Source organism: Hyperolius riggenbachi, chromosome 5 (genome assembly GCF_040937935.1).
Source record: "Hyperolius riggenbachi isolate aHypRig1 chromosome 5, aHypRig1.pri, whole genome shotgun sequence".
Lineage (NCBI taxonomy): Eukaryota > Metazoa > Chordata > Amphibia > Anura > Hyperoliidae > Hyperolius > Hyperolius riggenbachi.
The window spans coordinates 203649652-203666867 of NC_090650.1; the positions used below are offsets into that span (position 1 = coordinate 203649652).

The 17216-nt window shown below is 44.5% G+C and overlaps 1 protein-coding gene across 4 annotated transcripts in view; it reads left to right on the top strand.

The window, feature by feature from the left end:
- RP9 (RP9 pre-mRNA splicing factor) overlaps positions 1 to 15381 on the top strand; it is an 80865-nt gene extending 65484 nt beyond the window's left edge. For all 4 annotated transcript variants that reach the window (XM_068236587.1, XM_068236591.1, XM_068236589.1 and 1 more), the window contains one exon: positions 14669 to 15381. In XM_068236587.1, coding sequence (XP_068092688.1) covers positions 14669 to 14831 — 163 coding nt within the window. In that variant the 3' untranslated portion in view covers positions 14832 to 15381. The remainder of the gene's footprint in view (positions 1 to 14668) is intronic.
- The last annotated feature ends 1835 nt before the right edge of the window (positions 15382 to 17216 follow it).

The window sequence follows — 17216 nt, forward strand, 5'->3', positions numbered from 1 at the left end:
TTGACATATCCGGTGGGTCGAGCCCGCCGCACCGTATCGTCCAAAACAGACCTTCAGGCAATACCACAAGAGTAGCATTCGGCCTAGTAATGAACTGCGTCGCCATAGACTAACATGACTTCCGCGCCGATCGATATTGCCACAGAAGCCACGCAGTAACGTAGGCATGCACTAGCGTTAAGTCAAGCACTTCCGGCGTAGGGGGGGACCGCAAAGTGTGACTTTTGCTAGGCATTTTGCCCTAACGCATCGCAGCAGTGTGAAATAGCACTGAGAGACCCTTGTGTGCCTACCGCTGTGTGTGGAGTTCCCTATTCTCTAATAGTGTACCTGCTCGTGGTACCTCTCAAAACACTCCCCTAGGCATAGGCCAGGCTGGTCAGGACAGGTGGGACAATAAACAGTGGTGTCACGCCTTATTCCAGCCCTGCTGCAGACACGACAGCGTTTTCTTCGGATTCGTTGACCTGGGGTAGTCGGAATTGGATAGGCGTAATGCCTTCCATGTAGCCGGCTAGTTGCATCTTGGGGTTGGGCCACGGCACCTCCTGGATACAGGAGTTCCATCACGATCTGTTTATTAAATTGAATAAACGAGCCAGTTCTCCCAGCCTTACTGTAGAGAACAAAGCTGTTGTAAATTGCCAATTGAATGAGGTAAAAAGACACTTTTTTATACCAGCGTCTTGTTTTTCGAGCAACTAAATAGGGCGCTAACCTCTGGTCATTGAAGTCCACCCCTCCCATGTTAGTATTATACTCGTGGACGACAAGGGGTTTTTCAATGACCTTAGTTCGCCGTTGAATTTCAACTGTCGTGTCTGCGTGAATGGTGGACAGGAAGTAAACCTCCCTCTTGTCCTTCCATTTCACCGCGAGCAGGTCGTCAGCACACAAGGCGGCCCTCTGCCCCCGTTGAAGTTTGGTGGTAATGAGCCGTTGGGGGAAGCCCCGGCGACTAGGCCGCACGGTGCCACAGCATCGGATTTTTTCTATTTTTAAGTGCTGAAAGAGGGCCACACTTGTGTAATAATTGTCCACAAAAAGATGGTACCCCTTCTGGAACAAAGGTGACACCAAGTCCCACACAACCTTTCCACTGCTCCCCAGGTAGTCAGGGCATCCGACCGGCTCCAATTTTGAGTCTTTTCCCTCATAGACCCTAAAATAAGATGTATAGCCTGTGGCCCTTTCACAGAGCTTATACAGTTTCACCCCATACCGGGCGCGCTTGTTTGGGATGTACTGTTTGATGCGAAGGCGCCCGGTAAAGCGTATGAGGGACTCGTCTACGCAGATGTCCTGGTCAGGGGTATAAGCATCTGCAAATCTGGATGACAGGTGGTCTATGAGGGGTCGAATTTTGTGGAGCCGGTCAAAAGCAGGGTGGTCACTTCGATGACAGGTTTCGTTGTCATTGAAGTGCAGGAAGCTCAGGATGTTCTCAAATCGTGTCCTGGACATGGCAGCAGAGTACAGGGGAACATGATGTGCTGGGTCCGTAGACCAATAAGACCGCAACACATTCTGCTTTACTAGTCCCGTGTGAAGGAGAAGGCCCAAAAAAATTTTCATTTCGGAAACTTGGACTAGTTTCCACCGAAAAGGCTGGGCAAGGTACTTTTCTGGATTGGCGGTTATATATTGTGTGGCCTTACGGTTGGTCTCTGCCACAATTAAGTCCAAGAGATCCTGGGTGAAGAACAGATAGAAAAAGTCTAGGGCCGATCCTAGATTATCTGTCTCCACCTGGACTCCAGACTGGGCGGTGAAAGGGGGAAGTACGGGTGCGGCGGAATCAGGGGATTGCCAATTTGGGTTTGCCAGCACCTCTGGTAAATTAGGGGTAGTACGGGCCCGTCTTCTTGGTGGCTGCGACTGGGATCTTACTGCACGTGCCACCGAACCAGTTTCAACTTCCATGCTGGTGCTCGCCACTTCACCAGGGTCTACGGAAGTACTGGTGCTAGGTCCAGGAGATGTTGTGCTGCTGGTGCCTGCCCCACTATGAAATCTCAGACCAGCACGAACACCACTCTGCTGCCCTTGAGGCTGATCCTGCGCCACCTGCAGTCCAACAACATGGGGTGTGGTACGCCTGGCTTTAGCCGGGACCTCAACCTCGTCATCACTATCGGTCAGTGAGCCACTGCTCAATTCAGGTTCAAACTCTGACCCGGAAGATTCGTCGAATGAGGCGTCCCAATCGTCCTCATCCGACTGGGCCATGTACCTGAGAACCTCATCATCGGAATACCCCTTTCTTGCCATGGTGGGCTGCTAAATTTAGGGGGTATTCCTCTGAGACTACGCAGAAAAAAGAGCACCTACCTAGCAAAAGGGAGTATTTGAGAGGTAGAAAGCTGTGCTCACTGAGTTTTGATAAAAAAAATAAATCAAAACTGAGGTTTACAGTGCCACAGCTATTGTACAGTGTTTTTTGCAGTGATCAGAAAAAAAATTCTGTCACTGCGGTGGGGCGGGCTGAACGCAAGTGCAGGCGAACGATCAGGCCTGATCGGGCAAACACTGCGTTTTTTTTTGTGGATCCTAGTGACCCTAATAGATCTGACTGCGATCAGTAATGATCACTTACAGATACTATATAGTACCAATGTTGATTAGCGACAGTGATGACGCTAATTAGTGACTGTGGTGCAGTGGGCTGAGCACTAACTGACACTTACAAAGGGGCCTAGCTAACTGGCCTAACTGCTAACACTAGTGATACTAAAAAAGTGACAGTTTTCACTGTTTTTAGATCACTTGGATAGTGACAGGGGGGTGGTGGCGAGTGGGGAATCGGAGGCAATCAGAAACAATCACAGGACAATCAAAGGCAATCACAGGGCAATCACAGGCCAATCACAGGGCACTCAATTCCCGGGACAATCAAAGTCAATCACAGGGCAATCAAACCAATCACGACACAATCAAAGCCGATCACAGGCCAATCAAAGCAAATCACAGGCCAATCACAGGGCAATCACAGGGCAATCAAACCAATCACGACACAATCAAAGCCGATCACAGGGCAATCACAGGGCAATCAAAGCCGATCACGGGACAATCAAAGCCGATCACGGGACAATCAAAGACGATCACAGGCCAATCAAAGGGCAATCACGGGACAATCAAAAAAATCACGGGACAATCAAATACAATTACAGCACAATGAAATTGAATGTCAGCACAATGAAATTGAATGTCAGCACAATCAAATACAATTGCAGCACAATCAAATACAATGCACTGGGAAGGTGATTGGGGGGGGGGGCTGAGGGCGATCTAAGGGTGTGGGGGGTTGATTAGGTGCCCGCACGGGGCAGACTGGGTCCTGATCTGGTGGGTGGCAGACACAGGGGGTGACGATAGGAGATCAGTGAGGGATTACAGGGGAGAATAGATGTAAACAATGCACTGGGGAGGTTATCAGGAGGGGGGGGTCTGAGGGCAATCTGAGGGTCTGGGTGGGTGATCAGGTGCCCCCAAGGGACAGTTTAGGGTCTGCGCTGATGGGTGGTGGTGACAAGGGGTGATAGACAGGTGATAGATGGGTGATAGACAGGTGATCAGTGGGTAAGGCAGCTATATAGCTGTATACACTATACAGGGGGGTGGTCTGGGAGGGGGGTCTGGGGGGGATCTGAGGGTAGGGGGGGTGATCAGGGGACCCTAGGGGGCAGTTAGGGACCTAACCTAGGGGATAGCGTCCCTAGATAGTGACAGGGAGTGATTGATGGGTTTTATGGGGGTGCTTGGGTGCAAAATGTGGTGTGCTGGGGTGAGCAGGGGGGGTTCTGAGGGCTGGGGTGGGCGATCGGGTGGTCTGTGTGGGTAAAAACGGGTGTTGATATGCTCACAGTAAGGGCTGCCGTTCTCTCTGATGGTCGCACGACGAGTGACCATCAGCGGAGGAGGCAGCCAGTATAATACACTTTGTTACAATAACAAAGTGTATTATACTCCTCTGATTGGCCGGATCGCCGCATTTGAAACCCGCCGGCGCTGCTAATTGGCCGGCGGGTTTCCGTGCAGAGTGGGCGGAGCCTATTGCCGGCGGCGATCGCGTCATTGATGACGCGATCGCCGCACAGCCACCGCTGATGCCGCCCCCGCCGATGGGCGTATTGCGGTCGTTTGGGCCCGGACTTTGCCGCCGCCCATCGGCTGGGGGCGGTCGTTAAGTGGTTAAGAAAGTGTAATTTAATATTCAGTCTCCTAATGTTCTTATAGAGATCTATTTTAAAATTAGCGAAGTCAAAATCTGTTGATAGGCTGTAATTTAAACCCTTCTGTAATAGGTCAGTCGTTCCTTCTGGGAGGGAGTAGTGGGATAAGTTAATAACTTCAAGAAGACTGTCCTCCGACTGCAATGACAAATCTAAAACCTCTTTTTCTTCTGGTTCCTGGGAGTTTTTTTGTCCTCCCAAGAAAGATGTTTTCCTTTCCTTTTGTTTCTTGCCCTTGCCTCTCCCTCTCCTTGTGCTCCGGCTAAAGGGCGGGTACGTTTCTCTCCGTCCAATTTATTTACTGAGTCGCCTGTGGCTTTGCCGCCTTTCTTGTCGTCTTCGTCGCTTGACTCAGTGTCCGTGGTCCAATGGCCCCCACCCCTCTTGGGGACCCTTGGTCGACCTCCTCTCTGCCAGGAGAAGTACTTCTTAGGATGATAATCGTCCTTATCCCTTTGGAACTTCCGCAATTTGCGTTCTTTTATGGTATCTTGAACAACATTAAGTTTTCGATCGATTTTCTTCAGTGTTTTAGTATACTGGGTTCGATCTACCAACTCCTGGTAGTGGAGCTTGACGGCTTCTATTTCCTTGACCGTTTTGACCTGTTCCTGTCTGGATCGTTCTAAGACGATATCTTGTAGCCTTGCCGCGTGCTCTAGGTAGGCCGTTTACCACTTTTTAACAAATTCCTCGTCCTCTTGATATTCAGATGGTTCGACATACCGTCTGAATCCTCTTGCTGTAATCTGGTCGTCCTTATATTGTTGTAATGTCGTAACAGTCCAGAATAATTTAATCTCCTTCTCACTCAATCTCTCCAAACTGGTCTCTGCAACCCTAGCACCCACCGTTTTGATGGATAACGACGATGATGAAGAGCTCTTGAAGAAGCTCTTAACGTCATTCCTGCCAATTGCTACTGCAGCTGCTCCCAATTCGTTTCCACTGTCCGAACTTTCAGTATTAGATTCTGAGTGCATATCACAATCTTGAGCAACACTCATCGACATGCTGCGTGTTCTAACCTATTCATACAGTTAAAGAGTTGTGGCGTAAAGAGGTGTGCAGGTTGGCACTACAGCAGGTGTAGAAAACTTGAGTAGGGAGCTGGCAGGACCCACTATGCTTCAAATAGTATGGTTGCAATTGCGTGCTCTGGTATATGAAGTAGTATTGCTGTGCAGAAGGAGGAGAGAGAGGAGAAGAGACCGGCACTGCAATCAGCTGTTTATTCCATACTATTTAAGGTGCATTCCAAAATTACATATTCAGTGTGAAAATATAGACATACCAGTTAGATGGAGCAATGTGGGTGACGGTGGGTGCGACGGCCGTTTCGCGCGAACGTGCGCTTCAACGGAGGCTCTGGTGCGGGCCGGGGATTAAATGCATACCGGGATCAGCGTTCGGCGTATCCGCGCCGATAGAGACCGCCCACTTCTTCCTACGATCTCCAATTCCGCGCTGGAACGCATCCGCATTCCAGCTAGGACTTCCTGGAGGGCAGCACCTCCCCTCTACGGCTGCCTGAGCAGTCCACATTTATTAGGTGGCTGCTGGATGCTATTGCATACAATCGGCAAGCCGAGAAAGGATGTGCGCCATCTTGTGGCCAAAGTTGAGAAGGCAGTGCAATAAAGATAAGTGGGTAAAATGCCGAACGCTGACCCCGGTATGCATTTAATCCCCGGCCAGCACCCAGCCCGCACCAGAGCCTCCATTGAAGCGCACGTTCGCGCGAAACGGCCGTTGGGCACACAGTGCCCAGCACCCACCGTCACCCACATTGCTCCATCTAACTGGTATGTCTATATTTTCACACTGAATATGTGATTTTTGAATGCACCTTATATAGTATGGAATAAACAGCTGATTGCAGTGCCAGTCTCCTCTCCTCCTTCTGCACAGCAATACTATTTCATATACCAGAGCACGCAATTGCAACCATACTGTTTGAAGCATAGTGGGTCCTGCCAGCTCCCTACTCAAGTTTTCTACACCTGCTGTAGTGCCAACCTGCACACCTCTTTACGACACAACCCTTTAGGCGTTACTAATGCACTGATATGACTTAACAGTGTTTGGGCTTTTGTAATAACAGAAAGTAGATGACCTGTTTGATCGCCATTTTCAAAAAAGGCCTGCTTAAGAAACAGCCTTTTATGATTAGCTTTGGTAATTACGAACTCATTCAATAGGTCCTGTGCTTGGACCCAAGAAGCCCTTTTTGTGTCAGTAGGATCTGCAACATAAGCAGTCTCCGTCTCCATCACTTCCCTAATCAAGTGGACATGTCTCACTCTAGTCTTAGACCTAATTTTATTAACTTCCCTCAGAAAGATTCCCCCTAAGAAAAGCTTTAAACGCTTCCCAGATAGTACAGCGCTTATAAAGGTCGTTATTATAATCAAAGAACATATTAATTTCTTGAATAATTTCCCTATGGGTATTAACCAGTGTAAGCCGATTTCATCACCTTTAAAGATTTTATAACCTCAATCACTTCTGATGCTTTGATAGGTTCGTTCAGTGTTTCTAAATGAGATGAAGATAAGTGGGGAGCAAAACTGAATTTAACCAATCCTGTATTTTAGAAGAATTTCCCTTCTCAGGGGCTGCGAAAAGCTTAGTGTAATAATTTTTAAATATCTCAATAACTTTCCCTGGCAAGGATTCAAGAGTGCCTGATCTAGATTGTAGCCTATATACATGTGGAGGTTTGTAATATTGGGACAACTTACGAGCAAACATAGTGCTTGCAGAGTTACCATATAAAAGGAATTTGGCCCTAGCAAATTTTAAAGTTTTTCTAGCTCTATTATTTTCTCTCTGATTTTGTTCTGTTAACACAGAATCTACAGCGGAACTCTGCTTGCGATAAAGATCATTCAACTCAGTAGATAATTGTTGAATCCTAGCCAGGCGCTCTTTCTGGCGTTTAACTGTCATGGAGATTAACTTGCCTCGTATTACTGTTTTGTGGGCTGACCATAAAACCTCTGGTGAAACTTTCCCATTATTATTAAGTATAAAATCATTTTCCAAAGTATCTTGGATCTCATTTACATTAAACTGATACTGCAAGAGCAAATCATTTAAACGGCATGATAATGGAGAGACTGGGAACCCAAACCCCTTAAAGCTACCTGAGACTAGGTGGTGGTCGGACCAGACGCAGACATGGATATCAGCATGTGTGGCATTAGCCAACAAAAATGAAGAAACCATTATATAGTCCAATCGAGCATTTGATTGTTGAGGGTGAGAAAAGTAGGTATGGCTTCTATCTCCCGTGTGGAAGGCTCTCCAGAGATCAGTTAATTGATATGTCTTGTGCAATTTCCTCAATGCTCTCGGAAAAGCTCTACCTTGAGTAGAAGCTGAATTTCTATCAATTAACCCATTCAGGTTCCGTCGTTTTCACTTGAGAAATGTTCACCTCCCATTCATTAGCCTATAACTTTATCACTACTTATCACAATGAACTGATCTATATCTTGTTTTTTCCGCCACCAATTAGGCTTTCTTTGGGGGGTACATTTTGCTAAGAGCCACTTTACTGTAAATGCATTTTAACAGGAAGAAGAAAAAAATGGAAAAAATCATTATTTCTCAGTTTTTAGCCATTATAGTTTTAAAATAATACATGCCTCCATAATTAAAACTCACGTATTGTATTTGCCCATATGTCCCGGTTATTACACCGTTAAAATTATGTCCCTATCACAATGTATGGCGACAATATTTTATTTGGAAATAAAGGTGCATTTTTTCCGTTTTGCATCTATCACTATTTACAAGTTTAAAATAAAAAAAAATATAGAAATATTTCATCTTTACATTGATATTTAAAAAGTTTAGACCCTTAGTTAAATATTTACATGTTTTTTTTGTTTTGTTTTTTATTGTAATGGTTTTTTTTTTATATTAAACATTTTATTTGGGTATTTTTGGGAGGGTGGGATGTAAAGTATAGTTTTATAATGTAATTGTATGTTATGTTTAATTTTTTTTAAATTTTAGTTGTAGTTTTACTTTTTGGCCACAAGATGGCGGCCATGAGTTTGTTTACATGACGTCACTCTAAGCGTAACACACGCTTAGAGTGATTCATCGGGGAGGGAACAGCCAGAAAAAGCACAGCTTCCAAGAGAAGCTGTCGCTTTTTCAGCGGGGGAGAGGAATCAGTGATCAGGCACCATAGCCCGATACATTGATTCCTTGGCTACCGAATCCGCGGCCTGGAGTGCGCGTGCATGCGCGCGATCGGCCTCTGTAGCGCGCATGGTTCCTGGACGTAGTTTCTACGTCCAGGAACCAAAATAGGTTAATGAATTGCTAATGCAGTTAAAGTCGCCCGCAAGTAACAGATGACCAGATAGCAGGCTTTCTAGTTTAGCAAACATATCTTTAAAGAATTGTGCCTGTGAAGTTTGAGGAGCATACACATTACACAAACTAACCTCCTTACCCATTAGCAAGCCTTTCACTATAATATAGCGACTTTCAGGATCCTTAGAAGTCTGAGTGTGCTCAAAGGAAACTGTTATGTAAGTAAAGCGACCCCCCCTTGCCTTGGTGGAAAATGTAGTAGCATAAACTTTGATATGTTCTATCTGTAAACCGCAGAGGATCTACTCGAGCAAAATGTGTTTCTTATAGAAACAATATATTTGCCTGTAGGGATTTGTATTGCTGAAAAGCTTTATGCCTTTTCTGAGGGGAATTAAACCCCTGTACATTATGAGTGATAAGTTTCAATGCCATATTCTACTAACATTAAAATCAGTAGTATCGTAATCATAAAGGTACATCACCAAGGCAACGGGGGTCTCCTTCCCATCCCTTCCCCCAAATGCAGGTCTCCTGCCCCAAAAGTAGAGAATTGAACATCTCCGAGTGGACAGCAATAATATCACAAAATTAAAAAGATAAACTAAAACTAAAAGGAAACTTATATAAAACCAACAATACTGCATAATGAGCATAAAGGAAGAAAATAGCCTGACTAGCTATACCAGAAAAGAAAACCCTTCCAGGTCCAGTCCAAAACAGGGCTGGATGACCTGGAATACTCCAGTTGCAGTAAAAACGAACAACCGAAGGGGGTGGCAATGAAGCACGAGCGAGGTCGGAGAAACATACCGCTATGAAGGCAAAATTTAACTAACTGTGCATGAGATGGAAAAATGCATTAAAGACATATATGTATATCAGATACCCTTCAAGCCAGAGTTCTTAATCGCCTGAATATCGTCGATCCCTATTTTTTGGGGATCGCCGGGGTGTCCAGATTGGAGAAAGAGGTCGCCTACTATTCTTAGCTGGAGTAGGAGGAAGTGTTGGAGGTTCCAGGCCTAGCTTTGACAAGAGGCGGTGGCATTCTTTAGGTGTAATAGCGGAGTAGATAACACCATTCTGTTGTACCACCAAGCGAAATGGTAAATCACCATCTGTATTTTTTTGGGGGCTTGTTGCAGCACCGCTGTTATGTCCTTCATTTTTTGTCATTTTTCCAATGTCACCGGCGATATATCCTGGTATATAGAAATACGGTGGTCTTCATATTCCAGTAAGGTTGCGTCCCTTGATTCTTTCAGGATAAGAAAAGCCTTCAAACATAGTACTATGTCATTTTCCATAAAACAAACGGCAGACCTGGCACCGATTTGCACTTTTCCAAGAGTTTCCTTTAATCCAGCGGGTACAAGCAATACATAAAGAGTAGGTAGGTGGCCGACCACCTACCTACTCTTTATGTATTGCTTGTACCCGCTGGATTAAAGGAAACTCTTAGAAAAGTGCAAATCGGTGCCAGGTCTGCTGTTTGTTCTATGGAAAATACTAAGGTGTATGAGACCTAGAGCACGTACTGCTTGAAACCAGGGTCCAGCTGCTGTGTTCCAGGAATCACTTGAGTGCCAGTCCCACTACTGTTCCTTTGCTACATAGTACTATGTCACTTGGCGGTTGCTCTGGGCCTAGTTGTGTTTTAAAGGGGAACTTCAGCCTAAACAAACATACTGTCATTAAGTTACATTAGTTATGTTAATTAGAATAGATAGGTAATATAATCTCTTACCCACCCTGTTTTAAAAGAACAGGCAAATGTTTGTGATTTATGGGGGCTGCCATCTTTGTCATGGGGGCAGCCATCTTTTTGGTTGAAAGGAGGTGACAAGGAGCAGGATACACAGTTCCAACTATCCTGTGTCCTGATTACCCCTCCCAGCTGCACACGCTAGGCTTCAAATGTCAAATTCAAAATGTAAAAAAAAAAATGCACCAAAACAGCAGAACGAGAACAACAAAATCAGAAATCCCATCATGCTTTGCACAGCATCAGGGGAAAAAAGCCCGGGCAGTTTTCTTCTGTGCAGCTAAAAATGAGGCTTGTATAAGAGAAACAAAGTTCTGATGCTGTGAAACTGTTAAAGAAACACAAAGCCTTTTCAGTGCTGCTGAGTCGATTTTTAGTCCGGAGGTTCACTTTAAGGGCTTTGTGGATTCTATCACACGTGAATATGCCATCTTGCGCATCAGGAACCAGTGCAAAAAAAATGGCAGAGACATTCTAAGTCCTCTGCTTGAGATTGCAAACCTGTAACAGTCTCTTTCATAAGATCGTGATCTGCTTGGAGTTCTGTATGCGTTTTTAAAAGTGCGTCATGCTTAGATTCAAGCCGGTCAGTGCGTTCCCCAAGTAGTGTAATCTCATGCGTCAGTGAGGATTCAAGTTTATGAAGTTCTGACTGGAACTTACTTGCCAATCTGGTGTACATGTTGTCCAGACTGTACTCAAGGTCCTGCTTCGTAAGGCTTCGATGTCTCTCTGGCCTGGATGTTGTCCAGTCTGGGCCCGAATCTGCTACGGATCCTTCAGAGCCTGTGGGTGAGCCGCGGCCATCTTGAGACTGCACAGCTGACTCTCGTGGGGGAAGAAAGTAGTCTTGTACAAGCTTCTGCTGCGGGGTAATGGACTGCCGGCGCTTCGGTGGCATGCACAGACCGTTTCTCTCGGGGATGCTGTCGAAAAAGTTGCTAAATAGTGGCTGTTAATCCCCAGAAAGTGGCATTAATAACTCCATCTGGCCGGAGCCACATCCAGGTGTGTCGTCCTCTCAGTGCGCCGCACATGCGCCCCCAAATTGGATTCTCTTGAATTTCTAAGTAGGAAGCTCTTAAAGTGGACCCAAATTAAAAATACAAGATTTCAGAAATAAAATCTATTTTCTAAATTATAATAATAAATAGCAGCCTTTTTTCAGCTGCATGATGACAAATATAAAATATTTTACATTTATTGGAGGAACCTCTCCCTTCCTTTCAAATTGCCGGGATTTTTCCGGCAAACTGGTGGAGTAGATGGTGTCCGGCAGTGGAGAAATTGCTAATGGCTGCCCCTAGTATAACCCTAGCTATGAAAAGAGAAGGGTAAAAAGCATGCACTGAAATGATCATAGGTTTGAATCAGTGTTTATTTATCTTTGTATGTGTCAGAGTGGTGCAACTAAATATTTTTAATTAAAAAAATGTTTGGTTTGGGTCCGCTTTAATGTCCTCCTAGCCCCCACTGTTGCCACGCGTGTACTTCCAGTACATATCCAACAAGACGTTGTTGGATATGTTATTGTGGCCCCACTCCTCTTCATGCACAAGCAAAGACAAGACAAATAACATTTATATCGCGCTTTTCTCCTGGCGGACTCAAAGCTCCAGACCAGCAGCCACTAGGGCGCGCTCTATAGGCAGTAGAAGTGTTAGGAAGACTTGCCTAAGGTCTCCTACTGAATAGGTGCTGGCTTACTGAACAGGCAGAGCCGAGATTCGAACCCTGGTCTCCTATGTCAGAGGCAGAGCCCTTAACCATTACACCAAAGCCATACTGCACGAGTACACCAAAGCCGATCATACACGCGCGGCTCCGTGCTACTGTGCAGACGCAGTGTAGCCGTGCACGTGCATGAAGAGTAGTGTGGGCACGATCATAAAGTGGTTCCCGGGCAGCAGCAGTGGTCTCCCGGAGGACATGGTCCTAGGTAAGAATCTATTGTTTTTGTTGTCTCTGCCTCGGGATCTCCCTATAAGGAAGACACAGGAGAAGTGGAGCAAAGATAAAGCAGTGATCCCAGAACAGTCTGACAGGTTCCAGTTGTTAGATTCAGCAAGAATTCAGAAAGCAAAGTGGTTTGTTCAGAAAATGCTAAACACATGTCAATTTCAAAAGTCAGAATTTTATTTTATTACCTGTGAGAAAGTGCAAGGGTTAATTTTGGAGCTACAGCTACCGGTATTTATATAACACAATGCCAGTTGAATCAAACTAGATAATAATGTAATGTTCCCCATACATGCGCCTCCTTTCAACTGCCCCAACTTCTGGCTGTCTGAATGTTGCTTATTCCCTGGGACACAGCTCCCTGCCATAGGGAATAATGTAAGGAATGTTGAGTGGCAGGCTTGACTCCACAACCTCCTGCCTCACATACCAGACACCACTGCTACTGCCACCCACAAAACCATGCCCCTCAAATTGTTACTCTATGCCATAGAGTCAGCTCTGCCAATCACTTGTACAAGAGAGGGTGGTGAGTGGCTATAACAACCATACCCCCTTCTGATAGTGGTAACACGTGCATCATAAGATAGTGTAGGAGTTTAGTTTGCCACTATTACATGGCTGCCTCTACAAGACCTCAAAGTATTGGCCAGATGTCTTGTGTGACATTATTGGAGCTTTGTGGGGATTATGGGAGAATGAACAGAGTGCTTTCTGGGTGTGGCCACTTCCCAGTGTACCGTAGGAAGGAAGGGAAAGTAACATTTTTGTGGATTTGGGCTTTATGGTCCTGCAAGAACAGTACGGTGGAACCTTGGTTTGCGAGGATAATTCGTTCTGGAAACACGCTTGTAATACAAAGCACTCTTATATCAAAGCAAATTTCCTCATAAGAATTCATGGAAACTCGGGTGATTTGTTCCACAATCCAAAAACAGTTGGTAAAATAGTATTAAAAATGCAAACAATACTTTCACTATAATTAACAGAATCATTGTCATCTGTTAGCTCACTCCAACCTTTTTTTTTTTTTTTTTTAGTGTGGCTTTAACAAGAAACTTTTCCATTGACAGTTATTTTTCCTAAATTTCAGAATGTCATGGAATTGTGATTTTGCATAGTCTCTGCACACAGATTAAGTTCAATAAAATACAATCCTGCAGCACCAAAGGGAGAAGAAATATCGGCTCAGTAGTGATGACGTGATGCATGTACACTTTTTTGTTTGCTTGTATATTAAGACGTTGCGTGTATAGCAAGTCAGAATTTCACAAACATTTTTGCTTGTATTACAAAGCGCTCTAAAACCAAGTTAATCTCAATCCAAGGTGTTTAGGGCCGATTCACACTTAAAAGCGCTACCGTTTTGCGTGGGTGATTTTTCATAATTTATTGTGGGAAAATCACTCGACAAATACGCGTTCTTGGAGCGATCGAGATTAGCGCTTCTATAGCATGCTAATTGCGATCGCTCCCAAATCGCAAAAAAATGCTGCAAGTGACGCGTTTGGCGACTGCCGCTAATCATGAATGGCCTGTGATCGGCGGCAATCGTGGCAGTGACATCAATGCCATACTTACTATTTGCGCTAACGCTTCGGCGATGAGCAGGAATCGCCCGCTAATCGCACTAGTATGAATGGGCCCTTACTGTAATTCCAAGGCTGTCAAACTCTGCTGACATTAAATTCCAGCTGTTTCTGCACTATATTTTGCTATACCATAACAATCTCAGGAATAAGAATATTGCTTCATGTTTAAGGTGACATCCACATTTTAAGGCTGCTTACACACCAAGACTAACGTGCGCCTGTAACGCTCCCCCAACGCACAGCAATGTAACACAAGTGGGCTGTTCACACAGCCCACGTTGCGTTACATGTAACGCTGCACGTTCTCCACAAAGTGCAGCATGCTACGGCGTTGGAGCGGCTATAGCCGCGTTAGACTGTTTGCACATGCGCAGTGGGGGGCGGAGAGGAAGCGGGGAGAGCCAGCTACAGTAGCCGCGCACATGGCTACTTAATATTCACTGCACTGGCGGGCGCTGATTGGCCGGCGGGACCACGTGATGCGGAGTGTCTCGCTCCGCATCACGTGGACCCGCTGGCCAATCAGCGCCACTCTAGGAGACATTATAGGAATCGAGCCGCCTAACGCGGCTCACTCTACCGTCGGCTCTTGCAGCACCATACGTTGTGTTAGGTGCACGTTATGCGACCTTAACGTAGCACCTAACGCAACGACTTGGTGTGCAAGTAGCCTAAAGGTTACGTAAAATGTTTAACCTGCCGTTAATTTTTTTTTTTCAAGTCAACCATCAAATGCATATATGCAATTGTGTTCTTATTTTCATTTTTTTTACTTTCTTTAGAGTACAGCAGCTCAAGAAACTCCTTGAGGATACGACGTCTGAGAGTAGTGATAGCAGTGACAGTTCACGTGAAAAAAAACGAAGGAAAAAGAAAAAGAAGAAAGAGAAAAAGAAGAAAAACAAAAAGCACAAATCAAACCACAGAAGTTCTGATTCAGACTAATCAAGTCTAAAAGAAATAATAATTTTGGGACAACCAAAGCTATCTTTAGCTCCAATATGAGGATTGGGTAGATGGGGCTAATGCCAGAGGAAGACTTTGTGTTCATGCGTAAGCTAGTGTGTCTCACAGGCAGACAGAATGAAAACCTAACTGCACCCGCCCAAAGATACTACTTGGAGTTTCGATAGAGCAATTAAGAGTAAAAATCTATATTTATTGCTACCTGGGGTCACTTGTAGAGAATTGTACTTCTGTTTATTGGCACAGGTTTCATGAAGGAGAGTAGGTGAGAAAGAAATCTACAGGGCAGGAAAGCAATCCTTCCCCCCCCCCCCCCCCTTTAGAGTGGAAAACCTTAAATACTTATTGTTTTTTCTGTCAGCATTCATCTTGTAGAAATCTCCCTCACTTCCTCCCACTACGTGGTGTCAGAAAAAGCCGGAAAAGTGAGGCAAAATATCTCAGATTGGACTCTAACTATAACAAACCAAATGTGGTTCAGACTCCTCTCTACTTTATCTAAGGAATAAATACAACTGGGAACATCTAATGCTTGAATAGCTGATATCAAAAGAATGTATGAATTCATTTTCTCATAGGACTGCATTTGATTACTTGGCCAAAACTTATTGGAATGCTAACGGCCAATTACATGGCTTAATAAGAGATTTTAACCGTGCTGCCTTTTTGATGACTGAGGAACATTATTCTTCAACATTGTTAAACACCTCGTCCGACGTAGTTCATTCAAGCAAATAATTGTTCCAACCCCACCCTCCACCGAACCCCTCCTCCCTGAATTGCAGCGTTTGCGGATTTTTTCCTTGGCCTGCTCCCAGACTTTGGAAATATGGCCACCACTGCGTTCCTGAGGATGGGGTGTAGTGTCACCTAAGCCCAGATTTACATCAGATCGAATAAGTGTTTTTTTGGTTGTTTTTTTTAACTCTTTATTTAATTTTTTTGCAAAAAAATAACAGTACACACCCATTATGAACAGCTTATCACCATATCATTACATCATTGTCGTTATAATTAGTATTCACAAACAACTGAAGGGGAGAAACCCACCCTTTGTTATTCTGGTGCTTTCCCTTGATCACATATCTAAATTTACATAATCCCAGTCAACCAGGCTACCACTTGATTGTCCTATTATCCGCTTCACACTCTCCCTTTTGTGTTTCTCTCTCCTGACCTCAACAATCCCCCTATAAGCTGTTCCCTTTAAGTTGTCCTAAGTTAACTTCTCTCACTGTGTAGGCAAAAGAAAGAATACATAAAATTAAGACAAGATCGGATACGTTTTTAATCCCGAGACCCTGGATCCTGCAGCATTAAGCCATAGCCTGTCATGACAGGCTCTCTTTTTAGACAACAACTGTGGACAAGCACCATCTTAAATGATTATAAATTATGCTAGGGGGAATGTGCTAATTGGGCAATTTGAACTTAGAAAGACAAAAGAGAAGTACCCAATATATGCAGCACCAGACCACTCAATAGTATTCCAAAAATAATACAAACTTTATTGGTAAATAGTAACCAGATTAAAAAATTGATAAAAATCACCTGAGGTGATAGCAGCGGTGTACATAAAAATAATGCAATAATCCAATATTTACAGAAGTCACAATATCTCACAAAACCTCAATGAAAAGCCAAGTGGTAAACAGACCAAGGTAAACCATTCTTAATGGAATAAACCACACTAGCACATCTCTTATGTCATAAAAATTATACCCAAAACAGTGAACAATAATAATAAAGTGACACTTGTGCCTTTAAATTAAGCAGAGATAAATAAATTGCACAAATCCGAATAATATATACACAAAAATACTAAAGTGCCAGGGAAGAGAGACAACCAAATGGTCTCAACTATATGAAGAAAGTGATCAGAATTTGGTAGTGCACGCTGCTCCCTTCCTGACGCTACCCCTTCCAGCATGGTGGCACCCTCCCCACCCACAGACAGGGCTGGGATACAGAAAACTGATCAGTTTCTGTGTCCAAAGATGTCTGTGTAGAGGGAGGTCTGTTTTTGCATAGGTTTTCATTACCCCTCCGTGTAGCTGGGGGTCTGTGAAAATCCTGCAAATCTGGACCGTCCGTTCAGTTTTTCAAAACGGATCCCCCGGAACGCGCACGGATCAGTTTTGAAAGGGAGTCAAGACTGCTGCTATTTTTAACATTGGTATCCATGGCTTCGGTTTTGGTCCGGGCCACAAAACTGAGCCACAAGTGTAAACCTACTCTAACCGTATAAGATTTCTTTGCAAGCTTTCTTTTTCAGGCATGTTTCAGAACTGGATCAGATCAATCTGGTTCTCATCCAGTTCTGAAACATGCCTAAAGAAGAAACGTAAAGTTTCAAAAGCTTGC